Source organism: Schistocerca piceifrons, chromosome 3 (assembly GCF_021461385.2).
Source record: "Schistocerca piceifrons isolate TAMUIC-IGC-003096 chromosome 3, iqSchPice1.1, whole genome shotgun sequence".
Lineage (NCBI taxonomy): Eukaryota > Metazoa > Arthropoda > Insecta > Orthoptera > Acrididae > Schistocerca > Schistocerca piceifrons.
Window position 1 is genome coordinate 395639792 of NC_060140.1, and position 20566 is coordinate 395660357.

General features: G+C 39.5%; 1 protein-coding gene across 2 annotated transcripts in view; it reads left to right on the forward strand.

The window, feature by feature from the left end:
• The window catches only part of LOC124789701 (abasic site processing protein HMCES-like), a 101315-nt gene that overhangs the window by 69569 nt on the left and 11180 nt on the right, over nt 1-20566 (forward strand). The window contains exons 8-9 of one of the 2 annotated variants that reach the window (XM_047257153.1): nt 14993-15049; nt 15154-15559. In XM_047257153.1, the coding sequence (XP_047113109.1) occupies nt 14993-15049; nt 15154-15157 (61 nt within the window). In that variant the 3' untranslated portion in view covers nt 15158-15559. Of the gene's footprint in view, nt 1-14992; nt 15050-15153; nt 15560-20566 lie in introns of those variants that run through there. The other variant, XM_047257152.1, reaches the window with a different exon arrangement.

A 20566-nucleotide genomic window follows, 5' to 3' on the forward strand; every position in this document is an offset into this window, starting at 1 on the left:
CGAAATGTAGCCTCCCACATCAAAAACACCAACCACTTCCTTCACCAACACTCTACCACCCCCACCCCTTTATCTCTTGCTTCCCTACATGTCACTGTTGACTCCACCTCCCCATACACCTACATCCCTCATGCCAATGGCCTTAACACTATTGGACACCACATTTCCCATTGTCCTTCAGACTCCAAACCCACTACGCATTCCTCATACACCTTGCTAACTTTATACTAACCTAAAACTACTTTTCCTTTGAAGGGAAGATATACAGCCATGTGCATCTGCATCACACCCTCCTATTCTAACCTGTTTATGGACCATGTAGAGGAGACCTTCCTAACCTCCTAAAATGCCAGACTCCTAGTCTGGTTTAGGTTCATTGGTGTTACCTTAATGATCTGGAATCAGGGCCAAGAGACACTATCTTCATTCCTTCACAGCCTCAACACCTTCCCTCCCATCTGCTTCACCTAGTCCTCCTTGACCCAGCGTACCATCTTACTGGACTTTGACCACCTCATCTCTGATGGCTCCATCAGCACCTCTGTCCACATTAAAACCACAAACCACCAAAAGTACCTGCATTTTGACAGGTATCATCCCTTTCACACAAAAAAAAAATCCCTCCCATACAGTCTGGCCACCCGAGGATGACGTATCTGCAGTGACAAGAGCTCCTCTGCCCAGTATACTGAGTGTCTCACTTAGGCCTTCACAGACAGGTACTATCTCCCAGACCTAGTCTGCATACAAATCTCTTTCATGCCATTTCCCCTCACATCGCCAGTCCTCGCACCGCCCCAAGAATGAGCCACAAAGGAGTGTCCTGTTCATCATCCAGTACCACCATGAACTGGAACAACTGAACCACATCCTTCACCAGGGCTTTGATTACCTATCATCTTGCCCTTAAATGGGGGACAGCCTACCTGAAATACTCTCCACTCATCGTAAAGTGGTGTTCTGTTGCCCACCCAACCTCCACAACATCCCTATGCCACTCCCAGTCCCAACACCTTGCCACAAGGATCACATTCCTGTGGAAGACCTGGGTGCAAGACCTGCTGTATCCAGCCTCCCAGCACTTCCTATTCTAGTCCTGTCACAGGTTTCTCTTACCCCATCTGGGGCTGGGCCATCTGTGAAAGCAGCCATCTTAATTTACCAGCTCTGCTGCACTCATTGCACAGCTTTTTATATTGGTATGACTACCCACCAGCTGTTCACCAGGCTGAACGGCCAATGCCAAACTTTGGCCAAGAGCAAAGTAGACCACCCTGTAGCACAACATGCAGCTGAACATAAAATGCTTGATTTCAGTGGCTGCTTCACTACCTGAGCCATCTGGATCCTCCCCTCCGTCACCAGCTTTTCTGAATTGCACAAATGGTAGTCATCCTTGTAACACATTCTCCACTCCCATAATTATCCTGGTCTACTCTCACTACACCCTCCACCCAGTTTCCACCTCCTCTGTCCTATCACCTTCTCCCCATTCTTATCTCCGACTCTCTTTGCTTGCCGCTCTGTGCCAACACATCCGCCCATCCTTCTCCGCTTCTCTCCTTTTTTTGCTCCTTTCTTCTCCATCTCCCTGCCCCACAATCTCCTGACGTTACGCCTATTGGCATTCTAGACCCTGCACACTCCGCCAGACAGCATTCGTTTCTCTTCTCACCCATACATTGCCATCCCTTCCACTTCCCCACACCCTCCGGATTGCTGCTTGCATCCCATGTGATAGTTACATTGTAGCCCGAGATGCTGGAATTGGTGGTCATGTATGCATGAAGTTTGCTTGCTTGTATGTATGAATGATGCATGTTTCTATTTTGCCTATGAAGGCTATGGCCAAAAGCTCTAGGTAAGTGTCCTTCAATTATGCCTGTCCACAACTGAACATGTCTTCTTTATGGTACATAGCAGTCTGTCTTTTCCTACATTGTTGTACAAGAAGAATGTGTCACTTAAGACTAGCACAGCAGTGATGAAAAACCAGGAAGAACACAGAAAGGCGGGATGCAATAAACCCCAACGGAGATGTTTCGTCATCAGCCTCTAGCGTGTAAATAAGGAAAACGTGTGTAATGTGCCTGGGTAATTGCCATGGATAGCAATTCAGAACCACAGCGGTACCCTGGGCTCCATCTAGCTGTTGTAAATGAAAGTAAAACCCTTAAGGTCTATTGAACCAACCTTTCTAATGAAGGGTTAATTGCACAGACCTAGGGTGTGTGTGTGTGTGTGTGTGTGTGTGTGTGTGTGTGTGTGTGTGGGGAGGGGGTGTCCATTATAGCTCTTCTTCATCTTCTACTTCTTCTTTTCGTGCATTCTTCTGAAACAGCCACAGCCGACTGCGATCCTTGATGAAATGGTGACAAAGTGTTTGCCTTGACCTTGTTCTATTAGGTGGAATTTTCAACCTCAGTCCATAAACCCAGTTTGTGACTGCAAGAAATACAGTGAGTGCTTGAAACACACATTGTAAGATAACTGTATGAGTGAAGCTATAATTTGTCCGACCCTTGGTCATAAAAAATGCTTTCCAGTTGTAGCTTCAATTATTATTGGTTGTAATACTTCAGTAAAGTTGTGTCATTAGTGGAAGGACTCTTTAGTTAGCTACAGTGTGGATACACATGCATTCTCAGACCATAAAACTGTTTCAGCATCTGAAATAAATAATATCCAGATCCAAGAAGAAATTTATTTAATCGGTGGCAATGAATCTGCTGACTGCTCAATCAAGAAGTGGAAGTTGCACAAGACTGAGTGGAAAATAGAAGCAGAGGAGGCATCCAGTATAATTTCAAGGCTAAAGATTGTTTTAGTTTCTCAGGTCATTTTGTACCTTCATCGTTGTTTCTTCCAGAAAAGTTCCCCTCGTACTGTTCTAAGTTTCCTGAAGTTCTCAGATATGGTGAAACTCCTTCATGAACCATGTTCTATTGTCATGACCTATTTTCTATCCACCTATCATGTGAAATTGGATCATTGTCTTGTGCTGTTAGTCTTGCAAGGTTCGTTATTGCCAACAACCTAGGGTAGACATTCAGTGAGTGCTCTAAACTGTTGAAGCTAATTCTCACAATTCCCATGACGTCGGTTGAAGCAGAAAGTTGCTTTTCAACTTTGAAAAGAATAAAATCGTTCTTATGCAACTCTACAAGCCAAGATGGATTGTCAGCATTGTGATGCTTTCCATTGAAGGAGATCTCATGATGGAAATTTTAGATTCAGTCAGCGTGTGATTGACAAGTTTGCATCGGAAAATGTCTGGAGGGCAAATATTCATTACAAGTAAGGTAAGAATAAGTGTATATTTTGTGTCGTATTTCCAGTTTGTTAAATGATTTTATTTCAGTTCTACTAGGAATGTAGCTTATAAATTTTGTGATCTTGATACACCATGAATTCTATGGGTGTGTGTGTGTTTTTTTTTTTTTTTTTTTTTTTTTTTTGGGGGGGGGGGGGTGAGGAGGCAGATACAAAGATAAAGAATTTTCTCCATTGTAAGTGTGTGCTATAAAAATGTAACATTGAAATTTCGGTGCAACACCAAACTTCAAATACTACCAGCTGCCACCGACAGTAACAGTATGCACCATGTCGCGTAAGACATGGCATTCAAATCAAATTATTAATCCACATGTGATGCCACACATGAGTAACCATATACTCTGTATCAAATACAAACAAAAGTGCAGTAAATTATGTAGAAGATCCCAATACAGTGTTACTTGAGGATGAAGATTCCATCTTTCCATTCCAGGATTGTATTGTGTAATGTGCAAACCATACCTAATCCACCAGTAACACCAACATTTGTATATGTGATATTTGCATCTTCTTTTTAACCCTTGTAGCCTGTAATACCACACTTGCATGTGTTTCCATACTTCATAGCATAATCACAGTTATGTTCATATAAATGCATGCACCTTTACTGTATGGTTAAATGATGATGGCATCATCTAGGGTAAAATATTCCGGAGGTAAAATAGTCCCCTATTCGGATCTCCGGGCCAGGAAAAAGAAAACTGGCTTTCTACAGATCGGAGCGTGGAATGTCAGATCCCTTAATCGGGCAGGTAGGTTAGAAAATTTAAAAAAGGGAAATGGATAGGTTAAAGTTAGATATAGTGGGAATTAGTGAAGTTCGGTGGCAGGAGGAACAAGACTTTTGGTCGGGCGAATACAGAGTTATAAATACAAAAACAAATAGGGGTAATGCAGGAATAGGTTCAGTAATGAATAAAAAAATAGGAGTGCAGGTAAGCTACTACAAACAGCATAGTGTACACATTATTGTGACCAAGATAGACACGAAGCCCACGCCTACTACAGTAGTACAAGTTTATATGCCAACTAGCTCTGCAGATGATGAAGAAATTTAAGAAACATATGATGAAATAAAAGAAATTATTCAGATAGTCAAGGGAGACGAAAATTTAATAGTCATGGGTGACTGGAATTCCGTAGTAGGAAAAGGGAGAGAAGGAAAGGTAGTAAGTGCATATGGATTGGGGGTAAGAAATGAAAGAGGGAGCCGCCTGGTAGAATTTTGCACAGAGCGCAACTTAATCATAGATCACACTTGGTTCATAAGACATTTCCAGGGGCGGTTGTGGACTCTGACCACAATTTATTGGTTATGAACTATAGATTAAAACTGAAGAAACTGCAAAAAGGTGGGAAATTAAGGAATTGGGACCTAGATAAACTGACTAAACCAGAGATTGTACAGAGTTTCAGGGAGAGCTTAAGGGGACAATTGACAGGAATGGGGAAAAGAAGTACAGTAGAAGAACAATGGGTAGCTTAGAGGGATGAGGTAGTGAAGGCAACAGAGGATCAAGTAGGTAAAAAGACGAGGGCTACTAGAAATCCTTGGGTAACAGAAGAAATATTGAATTTAATTGATGAAAGGAGAAAATATAAAAATGCAGTAAATGAAGCAGGCAAAAAGAAATACAAACGTCTCAAAAATGAGATCGACGGGAAGTGCAAAATGGCTAAGCAGGGATGGCTAGAGGACAAATGTAAGGATGTAGAGGCTTATCTCACTAGGGATAAGATAGATACTGCCTACAGGAAAATTAAAGAGACTTTTGGAGAAAAGAGAACCACTTGTATGAATATCAAGAGATCAGATGGAAAACCAGTTCTAAGCAAAGAAGGGAAAGCAGAAAGGTGGAAGGAGTATATAGAGGGTCTGTACAAGGGCTGTGTACTTAAGGACAATATTATGGAAATGGAAGAGGATGTAGATGAAGATGAAATGGGAGATACGATACTGCGTGAAGAGTTTGTTAGAACACTGCAAGACCTGAGTCGAAACACGGTCCCGGGAGTAGACAACATCCCATTAGAACTACTGACAGCATTGGGAGAGCCAGTCCTGACAAAACTCTACCATCTGGTGAGAAAGATACGAGACAGGCGAAATACACTCATACTTCAAGAAGAATATAATAATTCCAATCCCAAAGAAAGCAGGTGCTGACAGATGTGAAAATTACCGAACTATCTGTTTAATAAGTCACGGCTGCAAAATACTAATGAGAGTTCTTTACAGACAAATGGAAAAAATAGTAGAAGCCGACTTCGGAGAAGATCAGTTTGGATCCCGTAGAAATATTGGAACACCTGAGGCAATACCGACCCTACGACTTATCTTAGAAGCTAGATTAAGGAAAGGCAAACCTACGTTTCTAGCATTTGTAGACATAGCAAAAGCTTTTGACAATGTTGACTTAAATACTCTCTTTCAAATTCTAAAGGTGGCAGGGGTAAAATACAGGAAAGTGAAAGGCTGTTTACAATTTGTACAGAAACCAGATGGCAGTTATGAGAATCGAGGGGCATGAAAGGGAAGCAGTGATTGGGAAGGGAGTGAGACAGGATTGTAGCCTATCCCTGATGTTATTCAATCTGTATATTGAGCAAGCAGTGAAGAAAACAAAAGAAAAATTCGGAGTAGGTATTAAAATCCATGGAGAAGAAATAAGAACTGTGAGGTTCATCGATGACATTGTAATTCTGTCAGAGACAACAAAGGACTTGGAAGAGCAGTTGAACGGAATGGATAGTGTCTTGAAAGGAGGATATAAGATGAACATCAACAAAAGCCAAATGAGGATAATGGAATGTTGTCGAATTAAGTCGGCGATGCTGAGGGAATTAGATTAGGAAATGAGACACTTAAAGTAGTAAAGGAGTTTTGCTATTTGGGGAGCAAAATAACTGATGATGGTCCAAGTAGAGAGGATATCAAATGTAGACTGGCAATGGCAAGGAAAGCGTTTCTGAAGAAGAGAAATTTGTTAACATCGAGTATAGATTTAAGTATCAGGAAGACGTTTCTGAAAGTATTTGTATGGTGTGTAGCCATGTATGGAAGTGAAACGTGGACGATAACTAGTTTGGACAAGAAGAGAATAGAAGCTTTCGAAATGTGGTGCTACAGAAGAATGCTGAAGATCAGATGGGTAGATCACATAACTGATGAGGAGGTATTGAATAGGTTTGGGGAGAAGAGAAGTTTGTGGCACAACTTGACTAGAAGAAGGGATCGGTTGGTAGTACATGTTCTGAGGCATCAAGGGATCACCAATTTAGCATTGGAGGGCAGCGTGGAGGGTAAAACTCGTAGAGGGAGTCAAAGAGATGAATACACTAAGCAGATTCAGAAGGATGTAGGTTGCAGTAGGTACTGGGAGATGAAGCAGCTTGCACAGGAGAGCTGCATCAAACCAGTCTCAGGACTGAAGACCACAACAACAACAACAAATTTTTATTAATAACATTTTAGCTAGAATGTTTTCCTGATAACAATATACACTTAATAATCAAGTTGAATTTGCCTTTGTACTTGTTAGTGTTCATTTTGTTCTCAATAACCTTTGCTCAGTTACCTGATGCACAATTTTGTATCACCAATATATACAGCAGCTCTCTCTTAAGAATCATCAGGCACATTTCCTCTGGTGCTTTAGCAGGTATTTCTAATTTTATTTTTGTGTTGTGTAGCTGGAGTCAACTCACACAAGTAGTGCTCATCATGTCTTTCATGTGATGACCAGTGTCATCGGAAAGTGTCGGCTTGTTTCCCATTACAAACAATATAATTTTTAAAGTTGAATTTTACATACCCATTCAATAGAGTGGTCCCAGATTGTCTAATCTGGTATTTGTTTTGTCAATATATATTGACAGGAACAGTAAATCACAAAGAATAACCAGTACTCCAATTTAAAAATAATTTTGTTTGTAATGGGAAGCAAACTGATGCTTTCTGTTGTCACTGGGCGTTGCATGAAACACATGTCGAGCAGTAATTGGGCTGATTCCACCTACGCAACGCGAAAATGAAATTGCAAATATTTGCTGAAGTAACAAAATTTGCAGATGTATGCACTACATGAGAGTGTAGACCGTTGATGCAGAAAATGTTATTTATTCATCCTGTAATAGACAATATTTGAGAATATTTTTATGATATTGTTATTCATCACTTATACCTGAAAGTCTCTTCCTCACCTGTATCTGTAACACTCTTTGTAAACTTTTGGAACGTATATTATTATATATTCAGTTGTAGTTCCCCTTATAAATGTACTTAATAGTTAAGTAAATGAGACACGTAAGTATGTGACACACACAAATGACATTCGAATTTTTAGGACTGCATTGATGATATATCTCCATGCCAATGTTATGTACATTACAACGTAGACAAGCAGTTTGGTAATTTCCAATCCCTTCCGATTCCCATCTCACCCATGACTAGACTAATATATTGCATATTTTGTAATACTGAAGCACTGTGTCTTTGTAGGAGCTGTTCAGAATTAAAAGGTTGCTTCATAGGAATGTATATAGATCACAGCTTTCTACCTATATATGTGAATACTGTTCCCATTCATTTGAGTTTGTACCATTTCGACATTGTAACAAGTATTGTATATAATGTATTTTAGAATGTTATATTTAACTACCATTAATCAACACACCAGCAAAGTATGTAATATGCATGGGCATACATTATTGATAGACTTGTTTATTGTCTTTGAGTGTATCTCTGGCATAAGTTAGAACAGTTGATTACAATTTCAGTCTGTATGTTGATGTTAGTGGTAGATTAGTTGTGGTGCATACATGACACAATGTGGTCCTGGAGTGAAAAGACAGAATCTTTGTTCTCAAGTAATACTGTATACGGGTTTTTACATAGTTTACTGCTCTTTCATTTGTATTCAATTCAGAGCATAATTTTACTAATGTGTGGCTGCACATTGACAATTTGATTTGTATGCTACATCTCGTTTAACACATTGAATACTGTTGATGTTTATGTATGCTAACTTACGTCAACTTTAAAACTCTGTCATTATGTTTTTGAGTCCACCAGACAACAAGCTACGTATATAAGTGCTTGATAATGCCATGATAGTTGAAATTGATCAATATTACAGCAAATAAATCACATAAACATACAGCCTGCAACAAACAGTGTTTTCTTTTACACAGAATGCTGTTTATTGGTTAGAGAAAATTTGTAGATGTTGCTGAATTGTATGAATGAATGCCTCTCCCTCTATTAGGATAGAGAAAGGTAGTAATAGTACTGTAATTGGAGGCAGTGTTTGGCTTTGTGGGACAGATTTTGAACCTGGATCTTCTAAAGAATTGTTGCCTGTGGACCATAGGTATGAAAGCAACAGAATGATGGTGAAAGGGAAACTGAAGTAAGCGTTGGAGATTGCGCTGGTTTTATTGAGGTGAGGGCACTGCAATGCGACATTTAGATGAACTTGTCGTAAAACTGCAAAACTGCTTCCAACTGCCTGAGTCATAGATGATATCTCTGTGTAATAACCATATACAAGATCAATCCCATACATCTGTAAGCTACCATCCATTCCAGTTCTGTGATCAGCCTTTCCCACCATATCATTGGGAGGGCCACCATGTCATCCACTAACTTTGATGCAACCATTGTGCAGCATTTTGTGTGGTTATGTCCACCAACCAACTAAATGAATGAATGGCCACAGATAAATTGTGGTCTACACCTATATGACTACAGTACTCCGCAGTTCACAATGAAGTGCCTGGCAGAGGATTTGCTGAACCACCTTCAAGCTATTTTCTATCGTTCTACTCTTGAAAAGGATGCAGGAAAGACAAACACACAAGTCTTTCCATGCAAGCTCTCATTCCGCCTATTTTTATTACAATGATAATTTGTCCCCCTGTTGGTGGATGCCAGCAAAATGTTACCCCTTTCTGAGGAGTAATTTAGTGACTGAAATTACGTGAAAAGATCCTGCCGCATTGGAAAAGCTTTTCTTTCAACAATTGCCACCCCAACTAATGTTGTAGAGAAACTTGTGGACTATGTTGAGAAACATTGTCACATATCTGTATCACTTTGAAGTGCAGTGCACAATTCAATAACAGTTACTTGGTCTGGTATAATAATGTGTAATTTACCTTCTGTAATGCCCTCATACAAACACAAATATTAAAATTGTGCAATCTGACTTAAAAGTACAACAATCTGAATATTTAAAGCTGCAGCCACAATTTTTTTTCTGCTTCACGTTGCACAAGCATAAATGCATTTGACACTTTCACAGCATAAGGAAGGCATGCATTTTCTGTGTAAGGATTTTGTACAAAATGGATACCAAGTGTCAAAGTTTAGTTGTGTACTTGATGGAAACTGCTACTTGACAACAGCAGCCAAGTATGATACGTCTGTTTACTTTCTATTTGTGTATTTAATTGTGTTTGTTGAGTTTCTGACTGCAACTAAAATCAATAAAAAAGGCATATTGGAGAGAGCAGTACATGCTTATTCTGGAGGTACAGTTCCAGAGACTGTCTCAACAAAAATATAAGGGCAAATAGCTAGACAGTTATTTTCAATGGACTTAGTGAATACAATCTTTGAAATGGAAGTGCATAAAACTGACAGTAAATTTCACTGTTGATTTATGTTGGGCTATATATGAAACACCAGAGTTATTATAATGGGATGTCATTTTATTACTTTTGCACACCTCAAAATACTGTTCAGAAACAATTTCACTACAGAAAGTGTGTACGAAAATGAGAGTTCTTAGTAGATATTTATTATTCATGGCAGTACTTTCATGTTGCAAAACTAATACAACGTAACTTGTTTCACATTATGTGCTGCTGGGAATTGTTTGGAAATCTTAAAAATTCTGGCATTTTGTAGACAACTGAATGTAAAAGGAACTAAGGAAAAAATAATTGTCACTCTCTCATTTCCTTGTCATAAATGTGCTGAATGGGACAGTAGTGATTTTTGATGTGGTGAGAGGTGGGCACAAGGGAGTTTGGTAAAGAAAAAATATGGTTTGGAGTTAAGAAAGATCATGCAAGTGTGGAATATTTACATCGTTTGTAGACGAAGTGGCTGATATACAGGAGAGCAGATGGCAGGATAGGAGAGTACTAAGAAAATAGTATAGTGATGCAGAAGAAAACTACTAGGGGATGTCTGAATCTAGTATAAGGACATGAGGATGAAATGGGTTGGGAACAAGAGTAAGGGCAGAGAAAAGTGAAGTATTGGGCCTGATAAAGCTCAAGACAAATGGGCAGTGGGTGCTCACAGGGATTAACGATACATTGGAGGAGCAGTTTCCCTTTACACCATTCAGTAAAGATAGTGTTAGGAGGGCGGATTCATATGGCGCAGTTTGTGAAGCAGCCATAAAGTCCAAATTATTCTGAACAACATGCTCAATTGAGAAACCCAGTTGGGTTTTTGAGTTTTGTTAGAGGATTCAAATCAAGAACAGCTGACAACTTGGTCCAGATTGCATACTAATTTGGCTCCTTTCAGAGAATTTTGATACAATAGTCCCTACTTACCAATCACATACAACCATTCACTTGACGAAAGATCTGTACCCAAATACTGGAAAGCTTCACAGGTGTCGCCAATACTTGAGAAATGGAATAAGAGAAATCAGCTGAATTACAGACTAATATCGCTAATGTGTATGTGCAGTAGGAGTTTGGAACATATACTGTGTTCGAACATTATTGATTATCTCACAGAAAATGATTTATTAACAAACAGCACAGATTTTGCAAATATCAATATGTGAAACAAAACAACTCTCTATTTACAAGAAGTAATGAATGCTATCGGTAGGGAATCTCAAATAGATTTTCTGTATTTTAGATTTCCAGGAAGCTTCTGACATCATTCCTCACAAGCCACTTTTAATTCAATTTTGTGCCTCTGGTGTACTGTCCCTGTTGCACGACCGGTTTCATGATTGCTTGTGAGGAAAGTCACAGTTCGTAGTAACTGACAGGAAGTCATGTAGTGATTAAGTGATATCTGGGGTTCTCCAAAGACGTGTTATACACCCTCTGCTGTTCTTAATCTATATAAACAATGTAGGAGACTATCTGAGGAGCCCTCTTACATTGTCATCTTGCATAGTCATGAGACTAATTGCAAAATGATTGACACATTATCCATATGGTGCGAAAAGTGGCACTTGACTCTAAATAATAAAAAGTATGAACTCGTCCATTTGAATGCAGAAAACAGTCTGCTGAATTCTGGTTACACAATAAATCTCACAGCCTGTAGTAGAGGCTGTGAATTCAACTCAGTACTTACAGATTACAATTAAAACTGGAATGATATCACATAAATAATGTTGTGTGGAAAGCTAAACAAAGACTGCATTTTGTAGGTAGAACACTTAGAAGACCGAAAAGGTCTACAGAAAGACTGCTTGCGCCATGCCTGTCGATCCTCTTCTGGAGTACTGCTACGTGGTGTGGGATCCGCATCAGATAGGATTGACTGAGAATATCGAAAAAGTGCAAAGAAGTACTGCACATTTTGTATTATCATGAAACAGGGGAGAGAGTCAGGGATGTGTCCAATTTTCAATGTAGTCCACAAGTTTCTGTATACATCTACCAGTCGTTCAATTCATCAACTATGCAAAATCAGCTCCTTGGTCATCGAGCCCTTTGAGAACTGCTTTGTGAATGTTCTCATCATTGGAAAATGTGCGATTGTTGCAAAGTAGTTCCTCAATTTCTTGGATATTGTTGCCTGTGTTTAATTCCTTCCCAATTAGCATCACGTGTGTCTATGTGGCCTTGGTCAAATTATTGGCACCATTCAGTATATGTGGCTGCAACATTGCATTTGGTCCATGTACCGCAAGAATTCCATTGTGAATGTGTGTGGAATTTAGATATTGTGTCAACAATAATTGTACTGTCCCACTTGAGTATGTTTCCAGTTGCCGCACAATTTTTCTCTTTCACTGTGATGCACCTATTATCCATACTGGAGCAACGCTGTTTGTGAAGGAAATGCCAAACACACAACTGTCTTCTAGTAATGTGCCACTATTATTGCGCAGTGATCTTAGCGTGAGTCAACATGTGTAAAGTCCTATCATGGTATCTAGGACCAATGCTAGAGGCTAGGCACTGATTATTTGATTATAACTCACGTCCATCTAAACATAAAAATCCTTTGTCATTGGAAATGTTCAATAAATTTTCCCAGTAAATTTCATTTTTGTGTGACCAGTGATTAAGGCCTGATGTAGATTCACAAAAAAGTTTTGACAACCCCTTTCACAAAGGATTTCCTTCAAATTTTATGTATTAGGACCAGATGATAAGGTGGCACATAGTGGTTTTCCTTTTATATACCAGTATATAGATTTATAATGTAATTAGATATCTATAAAATCTACTCACCAAGTGACGGCAGGAGAACACTCATGTAAAAAGGTATTGAAATTTGCAAGCTCTCAAAGCCAGTGGCTGCTGCTTCTGGCAGAATGGTTGAAGGGGAAGAAGAGGGGTGAAGTAAAAGGACTGGCAAGATTTAGAAAATGGGGAGAGTTCGACAAAAAGTCTCCAAGAATCCTGGATTGGGGATGACTTAGCTGATAGTATGAGGAGGATAGACTGATTGTTGGGGACTGCAAGAGATGAGATTTGAAAACCCAAGAGCTTAAAAGTGAAAGATGCAGTAACACTCAAGACCGAAATTACTGACTAAACATTGTGAACAAGGTAATAAGAGTGGAAAGATGAGTGCATTGTATGTGTTAGAGGTGGGGGACTGGAGAAAAATAGACAGGTCAGAAAATAAGAGATACAGTGAAGAAAGGAATAGTTATGAAAAATAATACTTGAGACAGAAGAAATAGATGTAAATTAAGGCGAGAACCAAGGACATGTAATCCCAATTCCCACCTTTGAAATTACTGAGACACTGGTTTCTGGGGAAAGAAACCAGATAGCCTGCATAGTGAAACAGGCACTGGGATCATGACTGTTATGTTGTAGAGCATCTCTGCAACAGAATATTGTGTGTTGCCAGTATACACCCTCTGCCAATGTCCATTCATCTTAACTGATACCTTGTGGTAGTCATGCCAGTGTAAAAGGTTGAACAGTGTTTTCTAGCAGGTGGCTCTCCATTTGATTATATATGTTATGCCAGTTACAGAGATGGTATAGGTGGTGATAGGAGGGTGTACAGAGCAAATGTTGCAGCAGGGACGGTCACAGGGAGCATAGAGTCTGAGAACAATATTGTGGAGATTGGAAGGGCAATGAAAAGCTATTCTAGGTGCAGTGGACAGAATATCAGACAGAATGGATCTCATTTCAGGGCAAGACTTTAGGAAGACTTGGATGTATTAATCAGCTACTTCAGCAATACTGACTTCCTAAAATCATGGCCTGGAATGGGTTTTAGTCTGCCCACCATATTTCCCACCTCACCAAGAACAGTTTTACATTGCCCTCCCAGTTTCTGTAATATCCTTGTCCTTTCCATAATATCCTTGTCAGCTCTGATGCTCCTTCAACTCTTTCCCTACCCTATGGCCTCCCTGTGACTGTCACCGCTGTAAGACTTGCCCCAAGCACCCTCCTACCACCAACTGTACCGGCCCTGTGACTGTGAAAACATATACGATCAAAGGGAGAGCCACCTGTGACATGACACACGTCATTCACCAGCTGTTACGTAAACAATGTTCGACCTTTCACATTGGCATGACTACCACCAAGTTATCAGTAAGGATGAACGGGCACAGTCAGAGGGTGTATACTGGCAATACACAATATTCTGTTGCATATCATACTGTACAGCATATAAGTTGTGATCTCAGTGCCTGTTTCACCATGGCAGCCAGCAGTTTCTCAGAACTCCACAGGTGGGAACTGGCATTACATCATGTCCTTGGTTCTAGCCATAATGTATGTCTATTTCTTCAGTCTCAGCATTTCATCTCCATAACTATTTCATTCTTCACTCCCATTTAGATTTCTATATCTTTTCTCACACCTCTATTTTTCCCCACCTCTACCACATGCAATGCACTTGGCTTTCCACTCTTATTAACCCCTGTACAATGTTTAATCAGTAATTTCTGTCTTGCCTATTACTGTACCTTGCACTTTTAAGCTCTCAGGTTTTCACATCTCATCTGGTGCAGTTCCCAACCATCAGTCTAGCCTTCTCATCCTGTCCGCTTAGTCTCCCCTAACCCAGGGTTCTTGGTAACTTTTCCAAACTATCCCCATTTCCTACAGCTCACCAGTTCTTTTCCTTCACTCCTCTTCTTCCCCGTCAACCCTTCTGCCAGGAGGAGGAAGAGGAAGAGCCACCGGCTCTGAAAGCTTGCAAATTTCAGTATCTTTTTATGTGTGTGTTCTCTTGCTGCCACTTCATCAGTAGATTTTTTTATCTATTCAGTTATATTATATATTTTCAAGAACTGATTGTTGTTAGTACACAGATTTATTGTCATTGAATAGTACTTTGGGAAAAATTATCATCTTTTTTCATTTGTTGTTAATAAATACCAAACAATGTAATTTCTATTAACACCAATCATAATTTTTTTTCTGAAGTTCTGAAATTGCTGGTATGTTTTATTTGCAGGTCAGGAACACTGACAACCTCTGCAGAGTTGTGTACTGTCACGTCTGTACTTGAAACGTAAGCATTTTGTGTAATATTTCAATACTTTAGCTTCAGTAACTATAATTCAACTTTTTAGGACAGTAAATGATCATTGCATAAATATATTGTATCTTATTCAGATAAGTACAAGGAAGGTTTCTACAGACTGGCTGCCAATGCTTGAAGAAGAATTTTGACATTTTGTATTATATTCAGTTGTTTAAAGTCTACCAGTTTATTTTTACATAAGATGAGTAGAAAAAATTAGGAGTTAAAATTTCAGAGTGTACGTATAGAGGCTACTGTGACTATACAACTCGACACCAAAACATTGAAAACCAAACAATAATTTACAGTTTCAGTGAGAGTTCTGTAAGTTATACGCCCCTGACGCCCATACCACTGTTACATACCATGCTGGATCAGTGTCTATAGCAGCATTAAGCTCATAATGAATCTTCATAAGAAAAGTTTCAAACTGCCATTAGCATTAGTAAATATTAAATGCTCCTCAACAAAAAAGTGTATTTAAATATATCTGTATTTTTTTAAAAAGTGTAAAAAGAATAAACTATTTTTGTGCGAACAGAGGAATTGCAGCATGTGTTGAATCCTACCATCTTCATTTGTCATTGAAATGTAATTTTATAACAGAATTATGCACAGTACTACCTTTGTCAGTTTCACCTTGTCAGTAACTGTAAAACATGTCAGTTTCACCTTGTCAGTAACTGTGTAAAACATGTCAGTTTCACCTTGTCAGTAACTGTGTAAAACATGTCAGTTTCACCTTGTCAGTAACTGTGTAAAACATGTCAGTTTCACCTTGTCAGTAACTGTGTAAAACATTCTCAGTCTTCTCCCATGTAAAATTAGGGTAAAAACTAGGGGTCAAAAGTATTGCCACCTATCTTTTTCAGGAACAGTTAGTTGTCGTGGCTCTGCTGAGAGAAAGCTTTATAAAACAAATAGCCGGTGATTGTTGAATTGGTTGTGAATTCATGCTACCAGAAACTGTCAATATCTGTGATGCAGGGTCACTTGTGGTGCCACCTCATTTGCAACAGGTCGCCAACTTTTTCTGCAGTCATCATTTCAGGAGCTTGCTCCCATGTACCACTAAAAGTATAGCTGTTGTTCCAGTTTAAGGTGTGTTGAATATTCTGATCTGCATGATGTGTTTGATGATGGAGTCCCTGTAGGTTGATGCATAGGACAAGGTTTGTTCATCACACACAATTTTATATTAGTCACGAGTCTGCACTCAGACTAATAAATTGACAGATACAGTGGCATACACCCTAACAAGGTTACCATAAATTCCAAGCCAAGACCCTCCTGATCATGGAATCTCTGTTTTTCTTGGACAGTCAGAAATTGGTCTCAAGTCTTATATGCACAGAATATGCAGACTGTTCATCATATTTGAACGCATTAGTGCTTCTGTCGCTAGGAGAGTGCTGTCTTAATGTCTCCATCACCACAACAATTTTTTTAGAACACATGCTTCAGTTGTTTAATCTGTCACTTGAAGTGGTCCTTGTTGGGTGTTTCAATGTATGTAAAAATCACTCTCCTCTGGAATAGGCGATATAAGCTCTGATTGCTAAGGCAGATAATGGTACACAGCATTGCCAAAGTCCCATCTGATTTCCATAAAATTATTTAATCTAAGAGCTATACTCGTTAACAGTTGTGTACACACTGAACGTAACACCAACACTATGCCTCAAAGTGACATTCCTTTAAGGTAATGAAGGTATCTATGAAATCCAAATATTGTCATTGGTAAGACTATTTTACTACACTTAACAGTCTAAATAAATGCATCTGACTTTACACATTAAGGTACATTTATTTTACCTGATTATTACAGCTTTTGTCCAGCAGCAATTTGACCTAGTTGGGACCTTTTAATATTGCATGGCTCCCAAATGTGGAATTTATAATAAACATATTTCAGTCATCTGCAAGTAAATAAAAAGTCACACAAACTGCTTACTGACTGTAACACAATTAGCAAAAGAATAAATTCAAAAAAGACTCAAAAGTTATCCAAAAATAATATGGATGATAAAAGTGCCAATATAAACATCATAGCATCTCCACGGGTGGTCTCAAAGGTCCAAGTAAAGGAGTGCAGTCCGTAATATAAGTGTGGCCAAAGTAGATGGACATTCAGTACCAATTAGACCAATATTTCTGCTCGGTCATAGAGTGCTTAATAAATGTCGTTACTGACATGGAATGAATTTTTTATATAACTGATTACTAAACAAGCACACACAAAACTTTAAAAATGAAATACCTGTTACAATAAATGATTAAATTTTTATGAAACACCAAATCAAATATTTGCATGGAAACAGTTCCTTAATATCAATCTCCCCCCCCATGAACCATGGACCTTGCCGTTGGTGGGGAGGCTTGCGTGCCTCAGCGATACAGATTGCCGTACCGTAGGTGCAACCACAACGGAGGGGTATCTGTTGAGAGGCCAGACAAACGTGTGGTTCCTGAAGAGGGGCAGCAGCCTTTTCAGTAGTTGCAGGGGCAACAGTCTGGATGATTGACTGATCTGGCCTTGTAACACTAACCATAACAGCCTTGCTGTGCTGGTACTGCGAACGGCTGAAAGCAAGGGGAAACTACAGCCGTAATTTTTCCCGAGGGCATGCAGCTTTACTGTATGATTACATGATGATGGCGTCCTCTTGGGTAAAATATTCCGGAGGTAAAATAGTCCCCCATTCGGATCTCCGGGCGGGGACTACTCAAGAGGATGTCGTTATCAGGAGAAAGAAAACTAGCGTTCTACGGATCGGAGCGTGGAATGTCAGATCCCTTAATCGGGCAGGTAGGTTAGAAAATTTAAAAAGGGAAATGGATAGGTTGAAGTTAGATATAGTGGGAATTAGTGAAGTTCGGTGGCAGGAGGAACAAGACTTCTGGTCAGGTGACTACACGGTTATAAACACAAAATCAAATAGGGGTAATGCAGGCGTAGGTTTAATAATGAATAGGAAAATAGGAATGCGGGTAAGCTACTACAAACAGCATAGTGAACGCATTATTGTGGCCAAGATAGATACGAAGCCCACACCTACTACAGTAGTACAAGTTTATATGCCAACTAGCTCTGCAGATGACGAAGAAATTGAAGAAATGTATGATGAAATAAAAGAAATTATTCAGATTGTGAAGGGAGACGAAAATTTAATAGTCATGGGTGACTGGAATTCGAGTGTAGGAAAAGGGAGAGAAGGAAACATAGTAGGTGAATATGGATTGGGGGACAGAAATGAAAGAGGAAGCCGCCTGGTAGAATTTTGCACAGAGCACAACATAATCATAGCTAACACTTGGTTTAAGAATCATGAAAGAAGGTTGTATACATGGAAGAACCCTGGAGATACTAAAAGGTATCAGATAGATTATATAATGGTAAGACAGAGATTTAGGAACCAGGTTTTAAACTGTAAGACATTTCCAGGGGCAGATGTGGACTCTGACCACAATCTATTGGTTATGACCTGTAGATTAAAACTGAAGAAACTGCAAAAAGGTGGGAATTTAAGGAGATGGGACCTGGATAAACTAAAAGAACCAGAGGTTGTAGAGAGATTCAGGGAGAGCATAAGGGAGCAATTGACAGGAATGGGGGAAATAAATACAGTAGAAGAAGAATGGGTAGCTTTGAGGGATGAAGTAGTGAAGGCAGCAGAGGATCAAGTAGGTAAAAATACGAGGGCTAGTAGAAATCCTTGAGTAACAGAAGAAATATTGAATTTGATTGATGCAAGGAGAAAATATAAAAATGCAGTAAGTGAAACAGGCAAAAAGGAATACAAACGTCTCAAAAATGAGATCGACAGGAAGTGCAAAATGGCTAAGCAGGGATGGCTAGAGGACAAATGTAAGGATGTAGAGGCCTATCTCACTAGGGGTAAGATAGATACCGCCTACAGGAAAATTAAAGAGACCTTTGGAGAAAGGAGGAACACTTGTATGAATATCAAGAGCTCAGATGGAAACCCAGTTCTAAGCAAAGAAGGGAAAGCAGAAAGGTGGAAGGAGTATATAGAGGGTCTATACAAGGGCGATGTACTTGAGGACAATATTATGGAAATGGAAGAGGATGTAGATGAAGATGAAATGGGAGATACGATACTGCGTGAAGAGTTTGACAGAGCACTGAAAGACCCGAGTCGAAACAAGGCCCCCGGAGTAGACAATATTCCATTGGAACTACTGACGGCCGTGGGAGAGCCAGTCCTGACAAAACTCTACCATCTGGTGAGCAAGATGTATGAAACAGGCGAAATACCCTCAGACTTCAAGAAGAATATAATAATTCCAATCCCAAAGAAAGCAGGTGTTGACAGATGTGAAAATTACCGAACTATCAGCTTAATAAGTCACAGCTGCAAAATACTAACACGAATTCTTTACAGACGAATGGAAAAACTAGTAGAAGCCAACCTCGGAGAAGATCAGTTTGGATTCCGTAGAAACACTGGAACACGTGAGGCAGTACTGACCTTACGACTTATCTTAGAAGAAAGATTAAGGAAAGGCAAACCTACGTTTCTAGCATTTGTAGACTTAGAGAAAGCTTTTGACAATGTTGACTGGAATACTCTCTTTCAAATTCTAAAGGTGGCAGGGGTAAAATACAGGAAGCGAAAGGCTATTTACAATTTGTACAGAAACCAGATGGCAGTTATAAGAGTCGAGGGACATGAAAGGGAAGCAGTTGTTGGGAAGGGAGTAAGACAGGGTTGTAGCCTCTCCCCAATGTTGTTCAATCTGTATATTGAGCAAGCAGTAAAGGAAACAAAAGAAAAATTCGGAGTAGGTATTAAAATTCATGGAGAAGAAATAAAAACTTTGAGGTTCGCCGATGACATTGTAATTCTGTCAGAGACAGCAAAGGACTTGGAAGAGCAGTTGAATGGAATGGACAGTGTCTTGAAAGGAGGATATAAGAAGAACATCAACAAAAGCAAAACAAGGATAATGGAATGTAGTCTAATTAAGTCGGGTGATGCTGAGGGAATTAGATTAGGAAATGAGGCACTTAAAGTAGTAAAGGAGTTTTGCTATTTGGGGAGCAAAATAACTGATGATGGTCGAAGTAGAGAGGATATAAAATGTAGGCTGGCAATGGCAAGGAAAGCGTTTCTGAAGAAGAGAAATTTGTTAACATCCAGTATTGATTTAAGTGTCAGGAAGTCATTTCTGAAAGTATTCGTATGGAGTGTAGCCATGTATGGAAGTGAAACATGGACGATAAATAGTTTGGACAAGAAGAGAATAGAAGCTTTTGAAATGTGGTGCTACAGAAGAATGCTGAAGATTAGATGGGTAGATCACATAACTAATGAGGAAGTATTGAATAGGATTGGGGAGAAGAGAAGTTTGTGGCACAACTTGACCAGAAGAAGGGATCGGTTGGTAGGACATGTTCTGAGGCATCAAGGGATCACCAATTTAGTATTGGAGGGCAGCGTGGAGGGTAAAAATCGTAGAGGGAGACCAAGAGATGAATAC